We start from the raw sequence: 26,770 nt of genomic DNA, 5'->3' as shown, positions 1-26,770 counted from the left end.
CAACTCCCATCAACCCCAGCCAGCTTAGCCAGTGGCCAAGGATGATGGGAGCTGTAATCCCAACAACATCTGAGGACCCAGGCTTGAAGAATGGTGGTCCACACTGAGGGTTGTATCCAGTGATAGCCCCATTCAGAGTAGACCCACTGGAGTTAGTGATTGGGACTAATGTAGGTCCATTGATTTCAGTAGGTCTCCTCTGAGTAGGCTTAATTGAGACAACCCTGACCAGCAGTGGCCCTCTAGGGTTTCGGACAGGGGATGTTTCCAAGCCTACCTAGAGATGCCAGGAATTGAACCTGCTTTGCCACTGAGCCACAACCCTTCCCATATAGGAAGTGTTATCCTGCCTGCGATCACTGGACCATGCAGCTCAGTATTGCCTTCACTGACTGGAAGTGGCTTTCCAGGGTTTCAAAACAGGACAGAGAGAGAGAGAGGGAGAAATATACCATGACTGGTACAATATCAATGCAAATGAAATATATGCAAACTAGATCACCAAATATGGCCATACAGTTTTTTCCTCTCACTGTGGTGAGATGTATTGTATTCCTGTTGAAATAATGCTGGGAAAAGCAGAAGGGAGTAGAAAAAGCGGAAGGCCAAACAAGAGATGGAGTGATTCCATCAAGGAAGCCACAGACCTGAACTTACAAGGTCTGAACAGGGCGGTTTACAACAGATGCTATTGGAGGTCTCTGATTTATAGGGTCTCCGTAAGTCGAAATTGTCTTGAAGGCACATCACAGCAACAACAACAACCTGGATATGCTGAGGATTGGACCAGAACTGTCAGGTGAAATGATGAAACTGAGGTTATCATACTTTGGACACATAATGAGATGACATGATTTACTAGAAAAGACCATAATGCTGGGAAAAACAGCAAGGATTAGAAAAAGAAGAAGGCTAAACAAGAGATGGATTGATTCCATCAAGGAAGCCATAGACCTGAACTTACAAGATCTGAACAGGGTGGTTCACGACGAATGCTATTGGAGGTCGCTGATTCATAGGGTCGCCATAAGTCGTAGTTGACTTGGAGGCACGTAACAATAATTCCACTTTAAGCAGTTATGGCTTCCCCCCCCAAAGAACCCTGGGAAGTTTGTGACGGGTGCTGAAAACTGTTAGGAGGCCCCTGTTCTCACAGAGCTACGGTTTGCTATAGAGATTGAAAAGCCATTTCCTCATCCCAGAAAACCCTTGAGAACTGTAACTTTTTGTAAGAAGAATTCTCAGCACCCTTCACAATCAACACTTCCCAGGATTCTTTGAGGGAAGCCAGGACTGCAGAAAGTGGAATAATAGGGGAATAAATGTCTGGTGTGAGTGTGGCCTTGATGAAAGAAGAGAGGTCGAAGGTGAAGGAGGAGAAGAGAGTTCAGGGCATGGAAAGAGGGACCATTGACATATTCATACGCTTTCCATGATCTGTCACAGTGAGAAACTGTGACCATGTCCTCTTGTGACCTGTCCATAAGAATCCTACGCTAGTCTATGACCCACAAGCCATCAATCTGCTAACCTTGTGATAACAACTTGGAGGGGATGCCCTCTGCATTGGGGTTATATAAGCAAGCCGTTAGTCTGGTATGCCGTGTGATTTTCCTGGGATTTACTTTGAGAGGGCCATAGCTCAATGGTAGTGCACATGGTTTGCATGCAGATGTTCAGTCAGGAACATCACCGGTAAAGTAGCCAGAGGCCAAATGATGGGAAAAAAATTCTGCTGGAGAGCCACCATCTGCGTAGACCACTTTTCTACAACCCGGGGCCCCAGACGTTTCCAGACTACAGCTCCCATCATCTCTGACCATCGACTAAGCAGGCAGTGGATGATGGGAGCTGTAGTCCAACAACATCTGGGGACCCAGGGTTGAAGAACAATGGTGTAGACAATCCTAGGCCCAACGGCTCAGGTGTCTAACTCTGTATAAGGTAGCTTTGTTTGTCCATAAGGACAGCCCTGGTTGAGCAGCCCAGAGGACCATCCTGTTCTCATTGTGACCAGCCAGATGCTCGTGGGACCTCTGCAAGCGGCACATGAATGCAGCAGCAACTCTCCCCACTTCCAGTTCCTGGCCCCAGACATTCAGAGCCTTACTGCCTCCGACAGTGGAGATGGAACATAGCCATTGTGGCTAGTAGCCATCGATAGCCTTCTCCTCCGTAAATTTCTCTAACCCTCTTTTAAAGCCATCCAAATTGGTGGCCATCCACTGCCTCTTGTGGGAGCAAATTCCATAGCTTCATTACATGCGATGTGAAGAAGGACTTTTGTTTTGTCTGTCCTGAATCTTCCACCGTTCAGCTTCGTTGAATGGCCCTGAGTTCTAGCGTTAGGAGGTAGGGAGAACAACTTCTCCAGATCCTCTTTCGCCACATCACACATAATTATATATACCTCTATCACGTCTCTCTCCCCCCCTTTATTTGCCTACAATGTAGCAGAGCTGATGCACCTCTTTCCCTGAAGAACTGCTGCCTGCTGTTCACCTTGGAAATCAAGAATGGGTGGAACCTGTTGGTATAAAAGTAGGCGACCCACACTTGGTTTCAAAGGTCAGTAGGGACAATTCAACCGTCTTCTCCCTCCTCCAAATGCAGACATTACTTCACAAGCTCCTGTGAATTAAAAACAGTGAGACTTTGATGGGCAAACTCCCCTTTTAGTTTCAAACTGGCGTGCTGCTTTAGCAGGGTGGTCGGCTGTGAAAAACGGCTTTCCAAACACCTCGGGCGGCGAGCACGCTTCTTCCCCCAGCGGCGCTCTGGCCATCGAGGATCGTGGCCTTGACCCCTTGGCACTGCAGTGGGCTGCCTACACCCGTCTCTCTGCAGCTTTTGAGCAAACATCATTAATCACACTGTCGCCCAAAAAGCGACGCTCGCTTGTGAAGGTTGCTTGCAAAAAAATAATAATATCCCACTGTTAAAGGTCTGGACGAAGAATTCTCTAAACTTTTGTTCTTTTTTTGGGGGGGGTGCGTGTGATGTAAAACCCTGGCATTTGTTCAAGGGCAACGTTGCTTTAGGGAGCAAGTGGAGTTGCAGAGAGTTCTGCTTTATTTTGGAAAGCTTTCTCCCACTCAACATGATTCACCTGGAAAGGTTTCGGAATCCAGACCTTTCCTTGAACCTGAGCAGGGTTTTCAAAATGTCGGAAAACAGAAACCCAAGGATCTGTTCGGTGGAAGGGTTGGTGTGTTCATGTTCCATATATAAAGGACTGTAGATCATCCATTCTGCTTCGTTAAACCCAATGGGACAATGGCAAGTTGTGCCAGAGTTTTTCTGGGGAGTTACCAACCAAGGTCTACTCACAATAGATCCGCTGAAAATAGATCCCTCCTCTTCCTGCTGAAGAGCCATCTTTCTATGCAAGCGTTTAGTTAAATTTCTACCCCTTCATGCCATTATACTAGTATTTTTGAGGATTTCATGGGTTTGTTTATGTATGTTTTGTCATTTTTAAATCTGTATGGTTTTATGTATGTTTTGTATTTTTAAATTTATGTAATCTGCCTCGGGACCCATATTCCAGGAGAGAGGTGGACAACAATATTATTATTATTATTATTATTAGATCCTAAATTAGCTCTTTCAATTAACTGCAATGGGTCTACTCTGAGTAAGTCTAGCATTGGAAACAACGGTGTGGATTTGTTTCCAGTTTCAAAAAGAATGCGGTAACAAGTGATGGGAAATAGAAGGTAGTAGAGAGCCAGTAGCAATTTGAGTAGACAAAGGATGGGGGACCTTTGACCATCCTAGATGTTGTTGGACTCCATCCCCCATCAGCCCCAGCCAGCATGGCCGATGGCCAAGGATGATGGGAGTTGGAGTCCAAACAACATCTGGATGGTCACAAGTTCCCCACTCCAAGATACAGGTTCTCAGCTAGGTTTTCAAATGCTGATGCTTTTGAAAGCTTAGTTAACAGCCCCCCACAAAGGATTTGATTTCTTTCCTCTCCTCCTCCCTCCCCGCACCCCCCTTGAACTCCAGGACCTTACTGGATCCCCCACAGAGGGCCCTTTCCCTTTGCATTCCCCACATACATAAATAAATCTCAGGGCCTGACGTCTGGACTGAATTACAGCCGCGTGTTTTATGGCTCTCTGAACAATCGTGGAGGGTTGAAGAGAATTCTTCTGTGTGATTGGCATCTAAGGCTGTTCATGGCATGCAGGCGATTGGCTGAGGGATATAGGAGCACAATAGGACCATGGCCACATTCACACCAGACATTTATTGCACTAATATTCCACTTTAAGCCGTCATGGCTTCCCCCAAAGAATGATGGGAAGTGTAGTGTGTGAAGGGTGCCGAGAGGAGACACCCTCTTCCCCTAACAGAGCTACAGTGCCCCGAGTGGTTTAATAATCAACCCCTGTTCCCAGGGAATTCTGGGAATTGCGGACGCGTTGGGCTTCAATAAATAACGTTATTGTTCTTAACCTTCTGCCGTTTGCTGGTGTGGCACCTTGAAGATCCCCTCCTTGTGGTTTGAGTGTCTGAGCTAAGGCCGCTGTAGCTTCTGTTTACATTCCGTTTGACTCAGAGAAAACAACATGCCGCTTTGGTTCTGGACTCCATTTTCTCTCCCAGTCATCCATACGTGAAGACTGAGATAAAACAATGCAATGGGAGAGAAGTGTAATTAGTTATAACCGAGTTCTGTTCTTACAGGGCCAAGATTCATTCAGTTTAACATGGCGAGGACAGCAAAGAGGCTTGTGCAGCCTTTTTTTTTACGATCTGCCACCAGGGGGCAGAAATCTACCAAAAACAAGAGTGGAAAGGCCAGAGAAGGTGCTCATTAAACTAATTGTTGGTTTGCATCCTTCTGTTTTTGGACAAATTTGCTTGAGGCACTTGACAAATACCTTTTATGGTGGACACTGCCCTGAGATATTGTCAATGTTATTTGAGTTTCTTGGGTGGGGGAACAACAGGGTTTGAAGGTCATCAGTGCATGGTCTGCATTGGGGGATTTGGCCACTGCACCTAGCTCAGTACTGTCGACACTGACCGGCAGCAGCCATCCAGAGTTTCAGGTAAGGGTGTCACCCAGCCTGGAGATGCCAGGGACTGAACTTGGGACCTTCTGCATGCAGATCAGATGCTCTGCCATGAAGTTACAACCCCCCACTCCCCGCAAAAAAGCCCCTCTGGTTGCAGTTGCAGGGGAAGGGGCCACCACTGGAAGCCAAATGGAGCATCCCTGCACCCTCCCCTTCAACCATCCACCCTCCAGATTCCAAAATGGCAGCTTCGCTCAGTCTTGAGAGTTTTGTTGGGGCATGATGGTCCTCTATAAGAAGTGGGCTTGCTCCCCCACCGTTGGTTGCAGCCTATTTAATCTGAAATCCCACCTAGCCACATCAGGCTGTCGTTGATTACCTCTGGACAAGAGCCTGCCTTACTCCGTGTCAGATCGTTGGTCTCTCTAGCTTGATAATGTCTGCACTGACTGACAGCGGCTCTCCAGGATTTCAGAGCAGGGGTCTCTCCCAGCCTTTCCCGGAGATGGAGATGTCAGGGGTTGAACTTGGGGGACTTTCTCCTGGCAAAGCAGATGCCACTGAGCTTCTCCTGGTGAACTTGGAAATCCCTGATTGAAACATCTGGGTGGGATTGAGGTCAACGCTTTGGATTAGGGATGTGCGAGATGGAGTCTAAAATATCTGCAGAGCATCACAGTGGCCTGTCTTACAGGGTCTTAGATGGTTCTAAAATGTTCTGGGAGACCCTGCTTCACACAGCTGCCTTCAAACTTTTGGAAGACAACCTGAAGGATGACGTGGGTGGGTGGCGCTAATGTATGATTGCAATGCATGCCCTGGAGGGCTTGTTTGGAACTCAGAACATGTCCTACTTGTTAAGCAGGGAAATTTCAGTACAAGGGGAGAGAAGTTCTGGTTCCTTTCTGGTTCCTTGTTCTTCCAAAAGTGCGTTGAGTTTCCTGGATATGAGGAGTAAGACTTGCCTGCTTTTCTCGACGTGGGAAATTGAAGGCTTGTGTCCTTGAATTTAAGAATAGGGATGCGTGAATGTTTTCACTCCTTGTTATTTTCGCATCTGTTCATCTCAAAGTCCATTCTATCCTGTTTTCTGTATTTATTTGCATTTTTGAAAGAACGAAAAGCTTTATGAAAGCTTGTATTTAAATAGGTGTTTTAAAAGGTATTTTATTTGTTTAGACAATTTATATACCCAGTTGATCACTGCGCTCTGGAGGTGCAGATTCCATCAGGAGATCCGCTCTGCACAATATAGGAATTGGGGCTTTAGTGTGGTGGCACCTACCCTTGTGAAATCCCTCCCCTTAAATATTGGGCAGGCGCTGTCTCTGTTGTCCTTTTGGGGGATTAAGAACATAAGAACATAAGAAGAGCCTGCTGGATCAGGCCAGTGGCCCATCTAGCCCAGCATCCTGTTCTCACAGTGGCCAACCAGGTGCCTGGGGGAAGCCCGCAAGCAGGACCCGAGTGCAAGAACACTCTCCCCTCCTGAGGCTTCCGGCAACTGCTTTTCAGAAGCATGCTGCCTCTGACAACCTGGGACCTTCTGCATACAAGGCAGATGCTCTACCACTGAGCTACATTCTTCCCCAAGGGAGGCATGGATCAAGTCGGTTCATATCAGAATTCACAAAGATCAAAGTCCACAAGGAATTCCATCACCAGACATCTTTCAGACAGTACTGAACTAGACCAATTCTCTGACTCAATATAAGACAGTTTCCTATGTTTTGGGGAAGGACCGTACATCAGTGGTAGAGCACCTATTTCACACGCAGAAAGGTTCAGTTCCCAATGGCATCTCTTGGGAGGGCTAGGAAAGACTCTTGCCCGAAACCCTGGAGAGCTGCTGCCAGTCAGTGTAGACAGTACTGAGCTGGATAGGCCAATGGTCTGATTCGGGGACAGGGCTAGCATGCATGGTTAGACATGGCTAACAGATTGAATGGAAACCAGCATCAAATATCATTGAGCCGAGGGTTGGAGTCAATGGCCTCATAGTTCCCTTCCATCTACTATTCTATGATCAGGGGGACCACTGAATTTTCTTCCTCTCTTTTTTTTCTATACCCACAGATGTGAATGAATGTGAAGCTGGGAATGCCGGCTGTGAGTCTCAATGCTGTAACACAATTGGGAGTTTCTACTGTAAGTGTCCTGAAGGGTCAACGCTGAAGGACGATGGAAAGACGTGTGAAGGTAATAATGACAATCTGTTGGGCAAATCACTGTGGCCTTGGGTGTGTTTTGATGGTTGATTTTATGGTTCTGCATCTATTTGAAGAATGGGCCTTTGTGCCCGGTGATGAGGGTGCACCAGAGGTCCCTCCTTATGGTGCGTGGGTAGTGCTCCCTCCTGCAGCAGCATTGCCTCGCGACCCTGCAGCGGATCATGAGAGGGAGCTCCCAGTCACCCCACTACTGCTGCACAGGCCTGTGACACCCGCCTGCATGCCCCACCTACCTCTCCCTTGACTTAAATGCTGGTTGAGCTGTGGGTGCAAGCCTGCCATCAACCAAGATGGTGGCCAAGGTTTCCCTAAGGTGCTGATGCCCCTGCCGCCATCTTGGTTGATGGCAGGGAAGCGTGCTCGTAGCATGAGAAGCCTAGATGCCACAGCACCCCAAAAAATAAAAATCTCTCCATAGGACAGCGAAGCTCGCAACAATGTATAAATCGTTATCCACATATGTTCCTAGAATGGGAAAACCCAGGCTCACAGGCAGAATGCAGCCCTCATTCCTCTCTGTCTGTGCCTTGAATGTCTCCCTAGGCCACTCTCCCTCTCCCGAGGACACATTCCTCACTAGCCTGCTTCACACCCTCCGTGAGCCTTTTTGCATGGCTTCTGGCCATAGCCACCACTGACATGCGGCCCCCTGAAGGTTGCCTAGAAGGGAATGTGGCCCTCAGGTTCCAAAAAGTCCCCCACCCCTGAACTGTTTCATTGTTTGAGCTGATGACTTATGGACGCCTTTATTCACGGGCCCGTATTTAACTCTGCATCTAACATGAGGCCAGGAAAAAAAACTAGACTGGTCTGCTGAAACTTCAGCACGTGTACAGATCACAACTCATCAACCACATCCTGAAAAATCTGTGGAAGCTGCTTGTGCCGTGACATGGTGAGTCACAGTCTGGAGATACTTTACAGTGTTCGGCCGTCTGGTTTGGTGACTTCATCGTCGGCATTTGTTGACTTTACCATATAAAAAAATCAGTTGGTCCCAAAGTATGTTAGACCTAGGAATTTTTCTTGTGTTTCTTCCGGTTAGGTGACTGAGAGAATCCCCAAAAGGAATGACATCTTTAGGGATGGACAAATTGGTCTATTTGTGATGCATATCACTTTTTCGTGTCTTCACCCATAACTCTGTCCCATTTGCACATCAATATGCGTTTTTTCAAGCCATGTGAAGATACACATTTAAATACCCATTTCTCACTGGTAGGACATCTGTTTTGCATGTAAAAGGTCCAAGCTTCAGTCCCCAGCATCTCCAAGTAGGGCTGAGGTAGACCTATGTCTTAAACCCTGGAGATCTGCTGCCGGTCCGTGTAGGCAATACTGAGCTAGATGGACTAATGTTCTTCTATTTTCTTTCAAATACAAAACTTTAAGGAGTGTTATTCTATTTTTATTTTTAACCAAGAGTTGCATCCTAATGCCCAGGAAACATGAAAACTGATGGATATCTATGTTTCGATCCATATATCAGTCAAGGGCTCATTCTGGGAGGAAGGGTGGGATGATAGATGGATAGATCAATAGATACAATAGGGCCCCGCTTTATGGCGTTCTGCTTTATGGCACTTCATTCATGCGGCGGTTTTCAATTAGGGAAAGGCCCCGCTCTTACAGCGCTTGTTCCGCTAATACGGTGGGTTTTTTCTATCATGTGCCATTTTGACGTCATTTTCGTGCGATGCGGCCCATTATAGTCTATGGGGCCCTGCTTTACAGCGATTTCCGCTTTACGGCAGGGGCCTGGTCCCTAACCCGCCGTATTAGCGGGGCCCTACTGTAGAAAGAAACAAAGAAAGAAAGAGATCACACCAGTTCATACCAGAATTTGCAACTGTATGGTTCTGTGTGCATCCCTACTCATAAGCCGTTTATCAGAGCGGCATATTTCTATGGAAAAATCTATCCGGTCGTATCCCAGCTGGTCCTGTTTGCTCTACCCATATCGTGTATATTTAAAATTATATCGGCTCTGGATCTTTTTTGATAGTTCCCTCTCAGTTCCATAGAGGGCTTTGTAGTCTTACCATTGTTGCATAAACAGTAATTTGCTAATGAGTGGCAGAGCATCTGCTTTGCGGGCAGCAGGTCCCACGTTCACACAAGGTGTCGTAACAAGGTGTTTAAGCATGGAGAGACAGTGTGGCATAGTGGTTAGAGGGTTGGACTAGGACCTGGGAGACCAGGGTTCGAATCCCCACTCAGCCATGAAACTCATTGGGTGACCTTGGGCTAATTACTGTCTCTCAGTCAGCCTAACCTCCCTCACAGGGTTGTTGGGAAGATGAAATGGGGACAGGGAGAACCACGTACATCACTTTGAGATCCTTGGAGGAAATGTGGGATATAAATGTAATAAAATAAATACGCTGGCTGGAATTTGCCCCTGCAAGCAGCCTACTTGCCATGTTTTGCAATAGCTGTAGCCACTGGATCAGCCTCAAGGGTAGCCCCACATAGAGTGCATTGTGACCATGCATCCTTGTTGCTTTGAGTTTTGTTAAAATAGAAATCTTGTTGGATCTTGAATCAAAATCATCCGGACTTTTTCAGAAGGCGTGATGTTAAGATGTATGACTGAGTTGTTGGCTAGGTATGGGTAGGGAGTACGGACAGAGGTTGTGGATGGGTTGGTGGGCTTCCAGAGTGGGAATGGAATTCACTGTTTTGTTGGGAATCTGTAGTGTGCGTGTGGGTTCAAAGACGGACACTCTGGGCATTTTGACATGATGGACAATCGTTGTCATGCTTTCAATGACACTGGATTGCAGCAGACCTCCTGTTTGAAGTTCCTCTTAAACAAACAGCCGCGCAGTGACAGCAGTGGGAGGCTGGGGAACATCAGCCCCAACCCCCGGGATGCCGTTTGGTTTTCAGATGTTGTGCAAAAGAATGCTTTGATCTCAAAAGTCTCCATGTTGATTCTTTCTTTCTTTGCCCTGAAGTTTTTTAGGGATAGCTGTTGTTGTGGGAGAAGGCATTAGCAAGGATCTCGTTCTCAATTCCACGGCAAAAAGGGGAGGGGGCATGGCTGTGGCTAACATGAAAGGACCCTGCACTTCTGAATTTGCCACTACGCCACTGCTCAGCAGTCTTCTCACAATTTAGGAGACGGTGTCTTCCATCCAGCCTTGAGATTCTTTTATGGACCACTCTGTGCAAATTATTGCTTGGGGAGGTAGCAAAGGGCTTAGTGTCAATTCTTCCAGTTTTAAGACTGGAGCAGATCCAAGAGCTTGTTTGTATTTGATGGTTGCAAAAAGAAAAACAAAAGGGAAAGGGCTCAAAGAAAATTAAATCTGATTCCCATTAAGCTGCGAGGATGACAGCTCTGCTGATGGCCTTTTTAATGCTTTCCACTCTTGGGCTCCTCGGAGACGGCGGCCAGGAATCTTTTCCATGGCTGCTGCTTCCAGGGGGTGTAGATAGGTCCCGAGTGAGAGCCAGGCGGCATTGGCTGGGCAGCGGGGATCTTTAGTCGCAAGCTCAGAAAGGCTTCCAGATTTCTGTGTTCAAATCATTTGGGGATTTCTCAGAAGCCTTTGTTCCCCCCTCTCCCCTGAACTTGGTCTTGGCTGGCTTCCCCCCCGAAGGCCGTTCTTGCCAACTGGAGAGGTTTTTGAACGGATGAGGGAGTTAAGGCTGCACTCCAGGTAGGTGCAAGGGGCCAGAGCTCAGTGGAAGAGTTCCTCCTTTGCAGGCAGATGGGTCCAAGCTCAGTCTGCAGCCTCTCCAGTTAAACCAGGGGTGGGGAACCCAAGCGCGGCCCTCTACACCTCTCTGTCTGGCCCTCGGGACTCTTTTCTCCCCTCCCTCCTCAGCCGCACCCCTTCTCTGGCGGGCATGTGTCCGTGAATTCTGATGATACCTCTTGCTCGCCTAGATGGAGGACGGAGAGAGGAGGGTAAGTGGGTGTAGAATCTAGCATACTGTACATCCTGGAAACTAACTGTTACATGTGCCGCCTTTGAAGACCATCTGGAAACGGCAGCTGGTGCAGAATTTGGTGGAGATCGTTGACTGGAGATTGTTAAGTTGGTCAGCACATATAACAGTTTCCAGGCTCAACTCAAAGTGCTGCATTTGACCTATAAAGCTTTCTGCGACTCAGGATCTTGATACCTCAAGGGCTGCCCTCCCCCCATATGAACCGACCCGGACCCTGCATTCATCATCAGAAGCCTTTCTTTGTGTGCCTCCTTCAAGGGCGGCTCGGAGGGTGGCAACACAAGAAAGGGCCTTTTCAGTGGTGGTCCCTTTGCTGTGGAACACTTTCCCCAGGAAGGTGTGCCCCATAGAGTTTTTCAGACTGTTAAACCCTTGCCTATAAAAGATGGGGTCATTGCCCTCTTTACTTGAAACTGAAACTCCGGGAAAGAAAGATAAAAATGATGGTGCTTGGGATTAGAAAGGGGGCTCTGCTTATTCCGTTCTCAGCTAGCGCCTTCCTTGTGCACCTATAAAACGAGGCAGGGGCTTTGCAGATCTGTCTGGAATTCATTGTAGCACATAGCTTGAAAGTGGTATGTGTAACATTTCCTGTCCTGGTTGTTTATCCGAGACCTCCAAAGGCTTTAGCATGGCACCGTTAAAGAACGGCCAAGCTGCTAATCTCTTCGAATCAAGATGTTACTGCTAAACAGACTAGAACCTTTTCTTCCTCTTAGCGTAGGCAATAAACACACCTCAAGGCCACCAGTTTCCTCAATTGGATAATGCTGTAGCGCGCGTGTGTGTTTCTTAATCAGACTTCTCTGTTTTCTAAACAGGTAGGCTTTTCCCCTTTTCCCTTGAGCAACCTCTAAATTTAGACACCAGATAATCAAATCTAGTTGCAACAACAACAACAACAATTTATTTCAGTCATTGACCAGATACATAGAATACAAAAAATAAAAACCAATAAAATGCAATAAAATTTAGAAATAGTACATCCAATCAAGATTTTACAAGCATTTGACCTGTACCTTCCTACAAGAAATAGAAGCCGCAATATATTTGGCGACTTTATATGTAACTTGTGGAGAGTAATCTCCCAATAAATAATCAGCATAAAAGGATTCTGGTCTACCTGGGAAGGAAATTAAAATAGGGGAAATTAGCTGTTGCCTTAGATCACGATAAAAAGGGCATCTCAATAGAACATGCACATTGGTTTCAGTTTCACCTTCGCCACAAGGGCAAATTCTATCACTGTATGGGACTTTATTAAACTTGCCCTCTAAAAGGGCAGAGGGGAGAGTATTCGTCCTCACCAGAGTAAAAGCCCTTCGATACTTAGGGAGTGTCAAATCCGTTAGATAGGGCATGGGAGAAAAACATCTAGGATTGTACCTATGTTTTCTTACAAGCATCAAATGGTGTTGGAAATCTATGTCTTTGATGCGTTGCCAGATGACCACTCGGGCTGTGTCAAGGCCCATTTTTAGAATTATCGGGACAGAGAAGCCCAAATTAGCTATTTTATCTAAAATCTGCTTTTCCCATATTGAATTAAAATCATCGACTAAAATAAAAGGGGAAAGACCTTTTGGCTCAAAAATCAGTTTTAACCACGCATTTATTTTAAGGGCCCAAATTCGTGATTCAACAGATTGCAATCCCGTTTCTAGTCTCAAAATAAAACTAGGTATACAGGTAGAAACAGCTAAAACAGCTCTCATAAAAGTGTTTTGAATAGATTCCAGAGCCGAAAATTTCTCAGAAAATCTAGTTGCATATATCTTGAGATTAGGAATACAGGAAGCTCATAGAATCATAGAATAGCAGAGTTGGAAGGGGCCTATAAGGCCATCAAGTCCAACCCTCTGCTCAGTGCAGGAATCCAAATTAAAGCATCCCTGACAGGTGGCTATCCAGCTGCCTGTTGAAGGCCTCCAGTGTCAGAGAGCCCACTACCTCTCTAGGTAATTGGTTCCATTGTCGTATGGCTGTAACAGGAAGTTTTTCCGGATGTTCAGCCGAAATCTGGCTTCCTGCAACTTGAGCACATTATTCTGTGTCTTGCACTCTGGGACGATTGAGAAGAGATCCCGGCCCTCCTCTATGTGACAACCTTGAAGAGTGCTATCCTATCTCCTCTCAGTCTTCTCTTCTCCAGGCTAAACATGCCCAGTTCTTTCAGTCTCTCCTCATAGGGCGTTGTTTCCAGTCCCCTGATCATCCTTGTTGCCTTCCTCTGAACCTGTTCCAGTTTGTCACTTACACCGAGTCAGACCATTGGTCAACCTAGCTCTCTATTGCCTACACTGACTGGCAGCGACTCTGCAGGGTTTCAGGCAGGGACATTCCCAGAACTACCTGGGGATGCTGCACGTTGATGTTCATGCAAAAATTGCACGGGGTTTGGCAGATGCTGCAAAATTTTGCCTAGAGCAAAGCATTCAAGGTAAGTGTGGATGTTCCTGCTCAGCTGAAACACCTGAGGGATTTCAGAGGAAGCTTAAAATAAGATCTGCAAAAATTATTCAATTGCCTGCTGATAGATTTCCCTAGGGAATTAGGACTACTAATAAGGTGGAGATTGATGGGCCGAAAGAATGAGGAACAGACTGGGCGTCCCACCCAAAGAACCAGCTGAACTAGCATGGGATGCGCTCATACAAGAACAAGTCTTGATCTTCCTTTCCAAATATTATGCCATTGCAACTACCTGTCTTCCCACAGAGTTGTACTGTGGCAGTTTTGACTAGGGATGGATGAATTTTATCAGTGTCGTTTTTTTCTCAGTTTCTCATTGGTGTGATCGGGAGGAGGGGGAAGAAGGAGGTGCTTCATCCAGACTGGTTTCACAGCCGTCCCTGGGATCACCTCATAATGATCAACTAATTCATCTCTCTCACCACCCAGAACTACCAAAACAAGTAGGGCTGAGCTGGACCGCACAGTTTGGCCTAGCCAAATTCAGATGGTTTCAAGGGGGTTGGAGGAGTGAAAACCCTCCCAAGTGGGAAGCAGATGTCCCAGTGAAGAAGGCCCTTCTTCCTGTGCCCCCCCTGAAGGAGGTGCGGAGAATGGCAACAGGAGAATGGGCCTTCTCAGTGGTGGCCCCGTTTGTGGAACGCTCTCCCCAGAGAGGTACGCCTGGCGCCATCATTATCCACCTTTAGGAGCCAGGCAAAAATGTTTCTCTTCTCCCAGGCGTTTGGTTCTTAATTTGGAAGGCCCTTGGAGGGCTTCTGTTGTCGCCTTTCTAAAAAGGGTTGCTCCTCCACCCTCAAATGAAAATCCTCTTGTTTTTTCACCAGGGAAGGCATGGCAATTAAATTGCTTTCCGGCGGGTTTATGCTTGTAGTGTAAATATTCTGGTTGGGGGCGAAGAGATCTGCCTGGGTTCCTGCTGCCTGATCAGTGGCAGGAACCTGCCCTCAGAGATTCCTCCCGATGCCCCAGATGAACTTGAGAATTTGTTTCTTTACCTCCTGAGCCAGGAGGCTAGTTTACAACTCTGCCAAATTTCTCTCTCTTTAATTTATGTGTATTTTTGGCGATCATCCTTCACACACCGGGGGGGGGCACTTTGTAAGAACATATTAACACATTGGGACAGGTCTGTGGGAAGGGGACAGCCCCGGTGAAATTCCTTTAGGCTTATAAGCTAATGAATTGTCAGCAGGCTTTGAAATAGCTGATGAATAGCCTGGCAATCGGGTCCAAGGGAAGATATTATGGCTTCTCGGGAATTATTGAAGAGGTTGCCAAATTTAAACCAACTCCTTCCAGAGCTTTGTCAGCTGAATGAAATTAGGTGAGAAGGAAGCCCACAGCTAGGCCAAACACAATAGCTGTGGACCATTTCGTTCCAGAAAGTGCTGCTTTCTCTCTGAGCCTCCTTGCCAGAAAAGCAGATTTCATCCAATTGGTGAGATCTTCAGATGTTCTTTGAAGTGGGGGGGGGTACCTTCCAGCATCAGCATGTGTAGGCAGGCTGTCAAAAAATGAGGAGCACTTTTGAGGGTGCTGAGGGAGTCGGAGCAACTTCCCTATGAGGGAAGGTGGGTTTTTTTTAAAGAAAATAGGGTGGGACTTGATGAAGCTATGTCACATTATGCATGGTGTGAAGAAATTGGATGGGGGGCATTTTTATCCTTCTTTCATAACACAGTGTGGTGGCACCCACCCTGTGGAATTCCCTCCCCTTAAATATTAGGCAGGCGCCATCTCTGTTATCTTTTGGGCGCCTATTGAAGACCTTCCTCTTTCAACAAGCTCTTTAAGCAGAGACCTTATCCCAGTCTGCATCTGTGTTGAAATTGCTTTTAAAGATTAAGATTCAATTTTTAAAAAAATCTTTGACTATGTTTTGAAAGTTTTTCTAAGAAATGTTTTTGAAGATGTTTTGTTTTAATGCGTTTTAAAGTTTGTTCTTATGATGTTTTTAAGTGTTTTTAGTGCTTTTGTTTGCTGCCCTGGGCTCCTGCTAGGAGAAAGGGCGGGATATAAATCAAATAAAAAATAAATAAATAAACACGAACTCAGGGACATCTAAAGATGCTCAATGCTGGAAGATTCAGGGGAGGCTGAAGAAAGCATTTCTTCTCCCAGTACATAGTTAGACTATGGCATTCACTCCCACAAGAGGTTGGTGAGCAAGCTTGCAGGCGGGAGGGTGAGCGAGGGGGGCGGGACAGTACGTGAGTGAGCAAGTGGGGGCAGGGGGAGGGTGAGCGAACGGGAGGAGAGAGCAAGTGAGTGAGCAGGCAGGGGGGAGGGCGAGTGGGTGGGGGAAGGGCGAGCAGTAAGCGGGCGGGGTTGGAGGGCGACTGGGCGGGCGTAGTTGGGTGGGCATAGGTGGGCTGGTGAGCGGGCAGGCAGCTCCTTCCCTGTGATCAGCAGTAGGGAGCCTGCCGTGGAAGGGGAGCGCTACTCCACCACGATAATGAGGGGCCCTTGGCCAGGGCCCCACCTGGCTGCCCTTTCGAGCCAGCCCTGTTGATGGCCTTATCATTTTATGATTCTCTGATTCTTTTTGCTGAAATGATTCTACGTCTTCTAGGGTCATATTTTGGTTTGAGGAAATATTATGAACCAAAAGCACACACAATGTAGCAGTCAATTTGTTATAGCTTGTTTTTAACTGTTTTTAATTATGTGTTTTAAAACTGTTGTAACCCACCCTGGGACCTTTGGATGAAGGGCGGGTAATAAATTCTAATTCTAATTCTAATAATAATAATAATAATAATAATAATAATAAGCATTTTGATTAATAGGCAGGACCTATGGAGGGTTAAGAAGCATGTTCTAATGTGGATCAGCCTTCTAAAACTAACTTGAGGGTGGGGCAGGATGGGGGTTAAGAGCGGGCAGCCTATTTTATTTTGGAGCCTAGAACTGCTCTCTTCATCCTGGCTCCAGCCCATTCACCGGTCCCACATTTCAGAACGATATCCTTTGCACTCCAAACCACACATTCCAGTTTGGGTTTTTTTCTGCGGCCAAATCAAACCACGGAAATGTCTACAGTTCCTAGAGAGAAAGAGAGACTGCTCTTTGCTCTGTAACAGAATGTTATGAAACATTTCAGAATAAGCTGACTATATATTTCTTTGTGAATTTTGCTTCTGAGAAAAGAGGCTTGCACACCAACATGTTGCCCCTCCGCCCTGTCCCTCTCAAACACTGGGGGTTCAAGCCGGAGCCAGCTCTGGGTTTGATGGGGTGCTTGACAGGGCCCTTGCAAGGGCCTTTCCGGTGAGAGAGCACAGGGCTCTCTCCCCCTCCCCACTACCGTTATGCCAGGGCTGGCAACAGTGGGAAAATGCAGTTTATTTATTTATTATTTGATTTCTATCTCGCCCTTCCTCCCAACAGGATTAATTAGGAATTTGAATTAGTGCTGTGTGTACTGCCCCCTCTGGTGTCATTTGGGACCCCGATCCAGTGCTTTGGAGCAGCCCCAATCCAACCCGAATCTGAAGCCCAAACCAATTTAGGCCCTTGCATTAGGGGTTAAAACCCTAATGAAACATGCGGTTGTGGGAAGAGGAGGAGATGCACACAGGCTGCCTGCACGTCTTTTCTCCCCCCCTTTTGACAGCCTTGGATCGCTCCACGTTGACCCGGGGTGATCCACGGCTGCCTCCACCCCATCTGGATGAATCCTGGATCAATGCAACAATGGTTCAACTTGGTTGGGGATTTAGGATTCAGCCAAATCCGGCGCTCAGTTCGAGTACCAGGAGTGTAGTCGTCCAGGTCTCAGAGGGGGGGATGTCTTAAACCCTTTACATTTTTTGGGAGCTGGGTCCTAACAGGGTCCCTATGTCTCCAGCATCTTATGAGCCAATTGGCATGAAAGGGGGATGTGTTAGCCACCGAGAAGAGTCTTCTCACCTGCTTCCTTCTCCTTTCCTGCCGATTGGAGCCAATCAGAGTGAAAGGAGCTCCTATTAATTCCTTCTTCAAAAAGTCAAGTTGTGGAGGGTTAAGAATTCTGTAAGAAGAAAAGACATGAATCCTGGTGATAGCATCCCATCTACATCATCAAGCAGTTTGGTGGCAGCAGGCATTATAACGTATAGACACTGAATCCAGTCATTCAAGCAATATCTCTTGACGGTGAGAAAGGGCGGTCCAATGGTGACAGTGATAGAGAAGCAGAAAGCAGTATTCAAATATGGCCAGATTATTCTATAATCTTAGACATTTGTATCTTATAAGGGGGTGTGGCTGTGACTATCATGAAAGGATTCTACACTTCTGAATTTGCTGCCTAGTATTTTCCATGTTCTGGGTTGCTTTGTTTGATTGTGGGTCGTGTCTTTGTGTAAGGCTGGGTTGCCCATAGGCTGTAATTTAGCAGAACATTCCATCACGACTAGAGATGTGCTAGAATTCCACCCAATTTGGAGTTGGTACCAAATCTTCCATTAATTCGCTTATTCTCTTGTTATTGTGGATTGGTTTTTTATGGTGTGATTTTTCATGTTTTTTAAATTGATTTGTTCTTTAAAAAAATCTGTCTCTGAAATCTTGTTATTAAGAACAATAATTGTATCGATATTTTCTTTCATTTATCGATATTTCTGTTTGAAATATCAATATTTCCTTTGAAAATAGCAACATTAATATCAATGTTTTTGGGTGATGGGGAAAAATGGATCTGTAAAACAGCAGATGGCGGACAAAGAATGAACTCGAATCGATACCAGCCTGTTAGGTTGACGGAATTATTTTGAACCATCACAGCCAACAGATCCCATCCCTAACCACAACTTAATTTACAAAATTAAATGCCAACAAGATATCTTGGTCGCAGTAGCTTTGACGGCTTAAAGAAAACGTTGCCATTGAAGACATTAGTGAGAGATAGGATAGTTTTATCAGTGGCTATTACCCACAGTAGCTAAATACAGCGACCATGCCTCTTGACAGCCAGCTGTTGGGAATGCTTTGATTTGGATTCCTGCATTGACCAGGGGTTGGACTTGATGGCCTTATAGGCCCCTTCAACTCTACTATTCTATGATTCTATAATTTGCAGAAGCAGCACCAGGTTGACTCTGTGATCTCCTGGAAACATCTAACTGGCTGCTCTTGAAAGCTGAACGCTGGATTGAACGGTCCTTGTGTGGTTTTTTAAAAAGTGTATATTTCAGGAAAATACAGTCACAAATATGGCCAAAAATACATTAGAGGAGCCCTGCTGGATGAAGCCAAAGGCCCGTCGAGGCCAGCATCCTGTTCTCACAGTGGCCAGCCAGATGCCCCAATGGGAAGTCTGGAAGTAGGGCATGAGTCCAACAGTACTATCTTTGTACGTATTCAAGCACACATTTTGTTGCAAATAGGCCGTAGATTGGGACTGTGAATGAAAATGAGGTGCCACTGAATGGAAAGGCGATAAACTGATCCCATCCATCCTTGCCACAGGTATCCTTTTCCCTGTAACACAAGAACGATCCGTTGCGTGAATGAAAGCATTCATGCTTTTGTCAAGCCATGGAACGCTCAGATGACAACTCTGACAGGGGAGCCCTGCAAATCGATGAATGGATTTGGAGAGTCAATGAGGCTGAACCTTTCATCTCCATTCAGAACTGGTTTGAGTCCAGCTAAGGGGGACGGAAGTTTACCCGGATCCTTATGGATGCTTTGCCCTTCTCCCTTCCTTCATTGCTGTCTCTCTCTCCAGCCTCCAGCATCATAACAGAACAATTTGCCCCTCTAGTGAGATGGCTAATCATGTCCTTCAACAGGTTGCATTAATCAAAAAGGAGTTTAGCCTCTCTTTTCAGTATCTGATGCGTGGACATGTTGGTTGGGTTTTGATTTCTTTCAGTACCAAATAGAGCTTTTGTGACTGATTAAACGGAGTGGTATATGTCTCAGCGGAACAGCGTTTGCCTTTAATTGTTCATTGAAAGACTTGGTGGAAAATACATTGAGTTTTCTTGCTGGGCTCCACGTGCTGGCTTAAACTCCTGAGCAAATAATTCATGATGAGAAGGATGGAGGGGGGAAAAGTCCGTAACAAAATACGTCTTTCTCCAAAGAGACTGCTGGGAAAAATTCTTGGGAAGTTTTGATGGCCCACTCATATAAAAATGAGAACAGAAACGGCAGCGTATTGGTTTCAAACACCTCATCGTGATCATTGCAATGTCATTAACGAAACTCAAAGAGCCAGCTGTTTTCTCTGTCCTTGCAATTTTATTTTTGTTTTCCCTAAAACAAGGGTGGAGGACATTTTTTTTTCATCCCAAGGGACGTGTTCCATTCTGGGCATCCTTCTGGGGGCCGCACAACAGTGGTGGGCAGGGCCAGAGGCAAAAGTGAGCAGGACAATGAATGCAGGTTTTACCTTTCTTCTCCATCCAGCCTTTAAGAAGCGTGATCAGAGTTCAAGGACTCAAGGCGAGAGCAAAACAGGAGCAGTTAGGGTTTGACCATGGCGAGAGTTTTCAGGGCCTGATAGTGAGGTCTGGAGGGCTGCATTTAGCCCCCAGGCCTGAGATTCCTGATCCCTGAACTTAAAACAGTCAGCAGTTGTACCTCTAGCATACATGCCTAAAGGAAAGGTTGGTTTATTTGCTTATCATGTTCTTGTTTGCTGTCTGGGCTGCTACTGGGAGGAGGGGTGAGATATAAATGCAATAAACAGACAAACAAATACTCATCACTCAGTGGTCTGAGCCAGTGAAATACGAGTGCTCATGGTGAAGCTCCCCAAGATCTCGGGCTGATGTCTTTCTGCATCACCTGGGATGTTCTGTCGGCAAGGGTTCTGGGTTGATCCTGGGATCTTGTGCATGCAAAGTATGGGATCTCCTGCTGAGCTATGGAGTCTCCGGAGGAAGGGGATCCCTTTCCTCATTTCCTGGATGGGAAAGCCTTGCTGTGCAGCTGCAGTAAGTGTGTGTGTGTGAGAGAGAGTGCCTTGCCTTGCCATGCACCTGCACACACCTGCCATTTGTATAAGGACAGCAGTTTTATAACCTGCATCTATAACAAGGACGGGGATTTTTTCCCCTTTTTCTGGGGGATGCATGTCCGTGATGGGCGGCTGGTGGCTCCATGTCAGTGGCAGAGTGGAATCCGCTCCAGGTTTTAGTCTGAGCTTTCAAGGAACTGCCCAAGGTGCTGAAGCCACCGGCAGCCACTGACGGGCCAGGTCAGAGACAAAAGTGGGCAGAGCAACAGATGCGATTCTTACTTTTGTACAGCGGGCTATATACAGTCGGAGGTTTTGAAGCACGTGTAGGAACACAGCAAGCTGCCTTGTACTAAGTCAGACCCACTGGTCCATCTAGCTCAGTGTTGTCTACACTGACTGGCAGCAGCTCTCCATGGTTTCAGGCAGAGAGTTTCTCCCAGCCCTACCTAGAGATGCCGGGAACTGAAGTTGGGACCCTCTGCATGCAATGCAAATGCTCAGCCACTGAGCTGTGGACCTTCCCTTTCATTCAAGAAGGATGCAGCCAAACTGGAACAGGTTCAGAGGAGGGCAACAAGGATGATCAGGGGACTGGAAGCAAAGCCCTATGAGGAGAGACTGAAAGAACTGGGCATGTTTAGCCCGGAGAAGAGAAGACTGCGGGGAGATAGGATAGCACTCTTCAAGTACATGAAAGGTTGTCACATAGAGGAGGGCAGGGATCTCTTCTCGATCATCCCAGAGTGCAGGACACGGAGTAATGGGCTCAAGTTGCAGGAAGCCAGATTTCGACTGAACACCAGGAAAAACTTCCTGTTAGAGCCATACGACAATGGAACCAATGACTTAGAGAGGTGGTGGTTTCTCCGACACTGGAGGCCTTCAAGAGGCAGCTGGATAGCCACCTGTCAGGAATGCTTTGATTTGGATTCCTGCATTGAGCAGGGGGTTGGACCTGATGGCCTTATAGGCCCCTTCCAACTCTACTATTCGATGATTCTGTGATCTTTCCATTCAGGCAAGCAAGAGCCATTATCACACTTGAGGTTACAGAGCAGGTCTGGTGAGATGTGGCTGGGGGTGGGGGTGGAAGTGGCTCGGGCAGAGTCCCATGGGCCAGTTAGAAAGGCTTGTAAAGACGTATTTAGCCCCTGGGCCGCAGTTCCCCACCCTGATCTATAAAACCAGTCCTAGCTGTATTTTTGCTCAGTTGAATCAATGGAAATGGAGAGGGAAATATCCAGAGTAGACCTGGGGCTGTTTAACTGGTGCAATTAAGACAGAACGCTCCAAACCACAGAGCTGTGGGGGCTCCTGTACTTCAGGCTCTCGCCTGCAAGTGCTGTTGTTATTTTTTGTAAGAAGAAATCGTTCCAAGAGCACGTTCCACCTTCGCATGGTTAAACGGAGAAGGAACAAAGTTCAGTGTTTTCGCTGTGCTGTTGACGCATTCATTCCAGAGGCAGGTTGCTGCACGGCTTCATATTTCCAAAGAGAAATCCTCTGTTCTTTGTCGGTGTGCACCGGGGCAAGCGTTGGCGGAAGCCCACATGTTGCACGTTGGGCGTGTGCGGTGCATGCGGTCACGCCCTGCAGGGTTTGTCAGATCCCTTCCTGCATAACGTGAGTGAAGCGGGTAGCGCGCTTAGTGAAGCGCGGGGAACATAGCATGCAAAAGCCAGTTTTCTTGGCAAGGTACCCTCGTCTCTGCATGGCCTCAACCAACAATGAGCAAGCGTGGGGTCAGATGCGTACGGTTCAAGGCCACGAGGCTAGATGACTCGTTGATCCCCCTTGAGGGTTGTTTTGCACGCGTGAGTTAGTGTAGATAGTTGGGTCTAAGTGGGGCAGGCCAGTTCTTGTTCGTCAAGGCAAGATGAAAAGAACGTTGAGGAGCCAGCAGGGTCATCCCAAATGCCGCAGCCTGTAGCTCAGTGGTAGAGCACCTGCGCTGCTTGCAGAAGGTCCCAGGCTCAATCCCTGGCATCTCCTGGTCGGGGTGGGGATGCCCCCTGCCTGAAACCCTGAAGAGCCCCTGCCAGTTTGTGTAGGCAATACTGAGCAAGATGGACCAGTGGTCTGATTCAGTATAAGGTAGCTCTCTAGGTTCCCATAAGGGGAACCCGACTCAAAAGTTCCACCTCTTTGGAAAGGTAGGTTGATGGGCCATCTCTGTACCAGAGGACACAGAGGAATCACTGGCATCCCTATCTCCAGGTAGGGGTGGAAAAGAATCGCTGTCTGAAACTCTGGAGAGCTTGTTGTTGTTGCCTTCAAGTTGATTACGACTTATGGCGACCCTATGAATCAGTGACCTGCAAGAGCATCTGTCATGAAGATCTTGTAAGTTCAGGCCTATGGCTTCCTTTATGGAATCAACCCCGGAGAGCTGCTTGCGGTCAATTCAGACAATACTGAGTTAGATGGACCAATGGTCTGTATAAGGCAGCTTCTTTTGACAAACAGCTCTTCATTTAGAACCAAGAGGACTGGGATCTTACTTTACCTTTATCTCAGTGGCAGAACTTCTTTTTTGCACGTTGAAGGTTCTACATTCAATCCACAGCATCTCCAGGTAGTGCTGGGAAAGAAACCTGAACCATTGGACAGTCTCTGCTCATCAGTATAGATTAGGATATATACTCAATTGCTTTGCAGAGAATTATCACTATTATGATTTCTATTTATTCACGAGTCTCCACTGGCATCGACTGTAATGATTGCCTGTTTACATTCCTTTTCAAGTGCATTGCAAAGCAGCTTAAGGTAGATAATCAAGTCAGTGTCTTCCCCTCTGCTGCTTACAAATGACACCTCATTCCCCCCTGTTACTTTCTGTCTGTCTGTTCCCAAACTTTTTACCCCCCCGGATCACCCCAAAATTGCAAGTGACGGCCTTTGTGAACCACTTAATGATCTTCCTGCCCGTTGTAGCAATGCTACTGCACTGTACTAGATGCTGTATGATTTTTAATCGTCATGTTGTCGCTACTTTTATTTCTTGTATTTTCTTGGGATGCAATTTGCCTTCCTTAGAATTCAAATGGTAAGACAATAAGATGCAAGCTAAGAGATGAAAGAAGCAAAGAAAACAGTGGGGAAAAAATCAATATGAATATTGAATGCAGACATGCTGTGGGCCACCTGAATGAAGCTTGCGGGCCACTGGTGGTCCGTGGACCACAGTTTTGGGAACCTGTGCATTAAAGCCATTCGCAGTAACTAAACTGAGACTTCCAAGTCTGAATCGGTTGGGGAAGCTGGGACAAAATGGACCTTTGTCTGGTCCAGCTGGGCTCTTCCTGTGTTTTCATGTGGCTCCCATCTCACTGTGTCTGTCTTCTAGAAGCAGAACTCTGTGTGCCCCAGTCTGGCCAAAGCCACCGCAAACTAATAATATCTGTATGGGTACCTCTTGGGTCCAACTCCACACCAGTCGACAAAGAAATGCCAACTCCATACCAGTTGACAAAGGGCTCTTTACATGCCTAACTTTTAACTATGCGACTCTGAGAAAATATGGAAAAATGTATATAAGACTGGAAATGAAAGGGGATATTAACTAGTCAATTAAAAAAAAACCTTGTAGGCTACACTTCCAAGACATAGTTAAGGAAAGTGAGTACTCTGCCAAGGAAAAGAGCCAAGCAAATGGAAAAGGGCCACTCCAGTGGGGGGGGGGAGGGAACCAACTGCAAATTCCATCCCACTTGCCAGTGTGGTGTAGTGGTTAGAGTGTCAGACTAGGACTTGGGAGACCAGGGTTCAAATCCTCACTCGGCTGTGAAGCTCACTAGGTGACCTTGGGCCAGTCAGTTTCCCAGCCTAGCCTACCTCACAGGGCTGTTGTGAGGATAAAATTTATTTATTTATTTATTATTTGATTTATATCCTACCCTTCCTCCCAGCAGGAGCCCAGGGTGGCAAAATGAGGAGGGAGAGAACTGTGCCTTGAACTCCTTGGAGGGAAATTTATGTAACGATAAATAAATGAATCTTATGTGATGATAAATAAATGCCTAGCTCAACATAAGAGGAGTTCGGAATGGAGGAGGCATTCGATCAGGTTCACCTTTAAAACGAAATCTGCACAGAACAAATGTTGGATGCAACCTGTTGGCTTTGAAATATTCAGTGAGGGAACATTTCACAGGGTTATCGCATATGCTCATCCTGCTCAGAGTAGACCCAGTGAAATTAATGGGCATGGCTAACTTCAATTTCAGCAGGTCTACCCTGAATTGTCTGTTCTGTTGTGTGTGAGAGACAGAGAGAGAGGATTTTTTAAAAACATTTCACTGCATTTAAGCAGGACCTTTCAAAATGTGTTACTGATTTAAAGACCCCCTCCCTTCCCTCCTCCCTCCAACTCTCCCGTTTTCTTTCCTTGTTTACATGGCCAATTTTAGAATCCAGTTTGGCCTCAAGCCAGGTACTCAATAACGCCCCTGAGCCCATCAGCCAGAATTCCTTTCCTCCGTGTGTGCGTGTGTGATGCACAATGTCACACCGCTTTTTGGCTCAGGGTAGCCCCAGCAGAAGGAGAGGGAGAGAACTTGTGTTGTGAGGGGGGTCGGGGAGGAATCTCTGGGGTTTGGTCTTGTTACCTGCAGGGGGCGGATCGAAAGTTGAGAACATTTTTAAAAAAAAAAAAATCAGTGTGGGTTGCTCTGAAAAGCCTCCTGTCTGGCGACATGTGCGCTTGCGAGGGGAGCGGTAGCGGCCGCTTTGTCGATGGCACAGTGCGTGCTTCTGGACATCCTCGCTGACGGGATTTGCCTCTGCGTGCGGCTTTGAGCCGCAAACAACAGCAACGTTTAAAAGGGGCGAGAGGAGGGGGAACTTGCGTTTTTTGGGACGATCCTCATGCGTGCACATCAAAACTTTGCAGCTTTCCCATTTTCCTTCTGCTGTGTCGGGGTCCGGCTTTTTTTTTAACCCCCTCCCCATTTTTTTAAAAAAGATGTTTAGGCTCAGTGCTCTGGGACACGAGCCTCCGAGGCGATTTTGGGTGGCGCTCTGGTGCGCAGTCCTTTTGCAGTGCATTCCGCCAGCCGCCAGCCTTCACTACCGCTACCTGTGGAAAAACTGCTACCCATGTTTCTTGGGGCAGTCGGGATACGGCGGGGGCCGCTCTGAGCTGAGGCCAGGTACGTAGTGTGTCTTTGATTCGCAACTCCAGGAGCGTCGTTGGCTGGCTAGATCACAGAACGACGTTGTTGTGTGCATGAATCATTTTTTCCCATGCCCCTCGGACAGGTGTTGTACGATCCCGGCCAGTTTTTGCTTGTTTGTTTTTCAAATGACAGTGGCTGTGATTCATCTCTGTTTGGAGGGGATGCGCGCTTCAGTCCTTAACTGGATTTCACGCATCAAATGTTCCAGTCGTTTTGCCGCTAGTGTATAGTATTATGGTATCACGGTGCTGTTGTGGTTTGAGGATTATAGCACGCTGCCTTTTACCACGTCAGAATCTGGTTTAGCATTGTCTGCACTGACTGGCAGGAGCATTCCAGGGTTTCAGGAAGGAATATTTCTCAGCCCTAGAGATGCCGGGTATTGAACCTGGGACCTTCTGCATGCAAGGCCGATGCTCTGCCACTGAGCTGCCACCCTTGCCAAACTCAGGCTGAGAGGAGAACTGGGGCCCGGTCCTCTCCTTGGTGATAGCAGCTCATTGTATCTGAGCCAGGAAGGCAGCCTGGCTGGCCTTACAGGGCTGTTGGGAGGATAACACTGTTGAAACAACTATGCATGCTGCTTTTAGCTCCTTGGAGGGAAGTTGCAATAGATCTGCATGTTTTCCGTCTTTGCATTTGAGGACCTTTTCTAGTTCTCTCACAGCTGCCCTCCCCAGTCCTAGCCTTCTTCTGATTTCTTGCCTATTGTCTCCAGTTTGGTTAATGACTGTGCCGAGGTACTGATAGTCCTTAACAAGTTCAGTGGCCTCGTTGTCAACTTTAAAGACTGGGGAGACTTGGGGTATTCACACGTTAACACTCAATGAGTATACAGTCTGCATTTACAACAGCTCGCCTGTACAACAGCTCAGCTGTGCCAAGTCGACAAGTGTGCACGCTTTTGCATGGACATAGGGAGCTGCCTCAGACTGA

General features: G+C 46.9%; 1 protein-coding gene across 6 annotated transcripts in view; it reads left to right on the top strand.

Moving 5' to 3' along the window:
* Positions 1-26,770, top strand: part of MEGF6 (multiple EGF like domains 6) — a 177,255-nt gene that overhangs the window by 62,675 nt on the left and 87,810 nt on the right. For 5 of the 6 annotated variants that reach the window (XM_061600698.1, XM_061600697.1, XM_061600700.1 and 2 more), the window contains one exon: positions 7,110-7,232. In XM_061600698.1, coding sequence (XP_061456682.1) covers positions 7,110-7,232 — 123 coding nt within the window. Of the gene's footprint in view, positions 1-7,109; positions 7,233-25,381; positions 25,808-26,770 lie in introns of those variants that run through there. The other variant, XM_061600701.1, reaches the window with a different exon arrangement.

The sequence above is a fragment of the Rhineura floridana genome, chromosome 18, assembly GCF_030035675.1.
Source record: "Rhineura floridana isolate rRhiFlo1 chromosome 18, rRhiFlo1.hap2, whole genome shotgun sequence".
In the NCBI taxonomy this organism is placed as follows: Eukaryota; Metazoa; Chordata; class Lepidosauria; order Squamata; family Rhineuridae; genus Rhineura; species Rhineura floridana.
The sequence above is the reverse complement of the archived record's forward strand: the minus strand, read 5'-3'. Positions and strand labels throughout refer to the sequence as shown.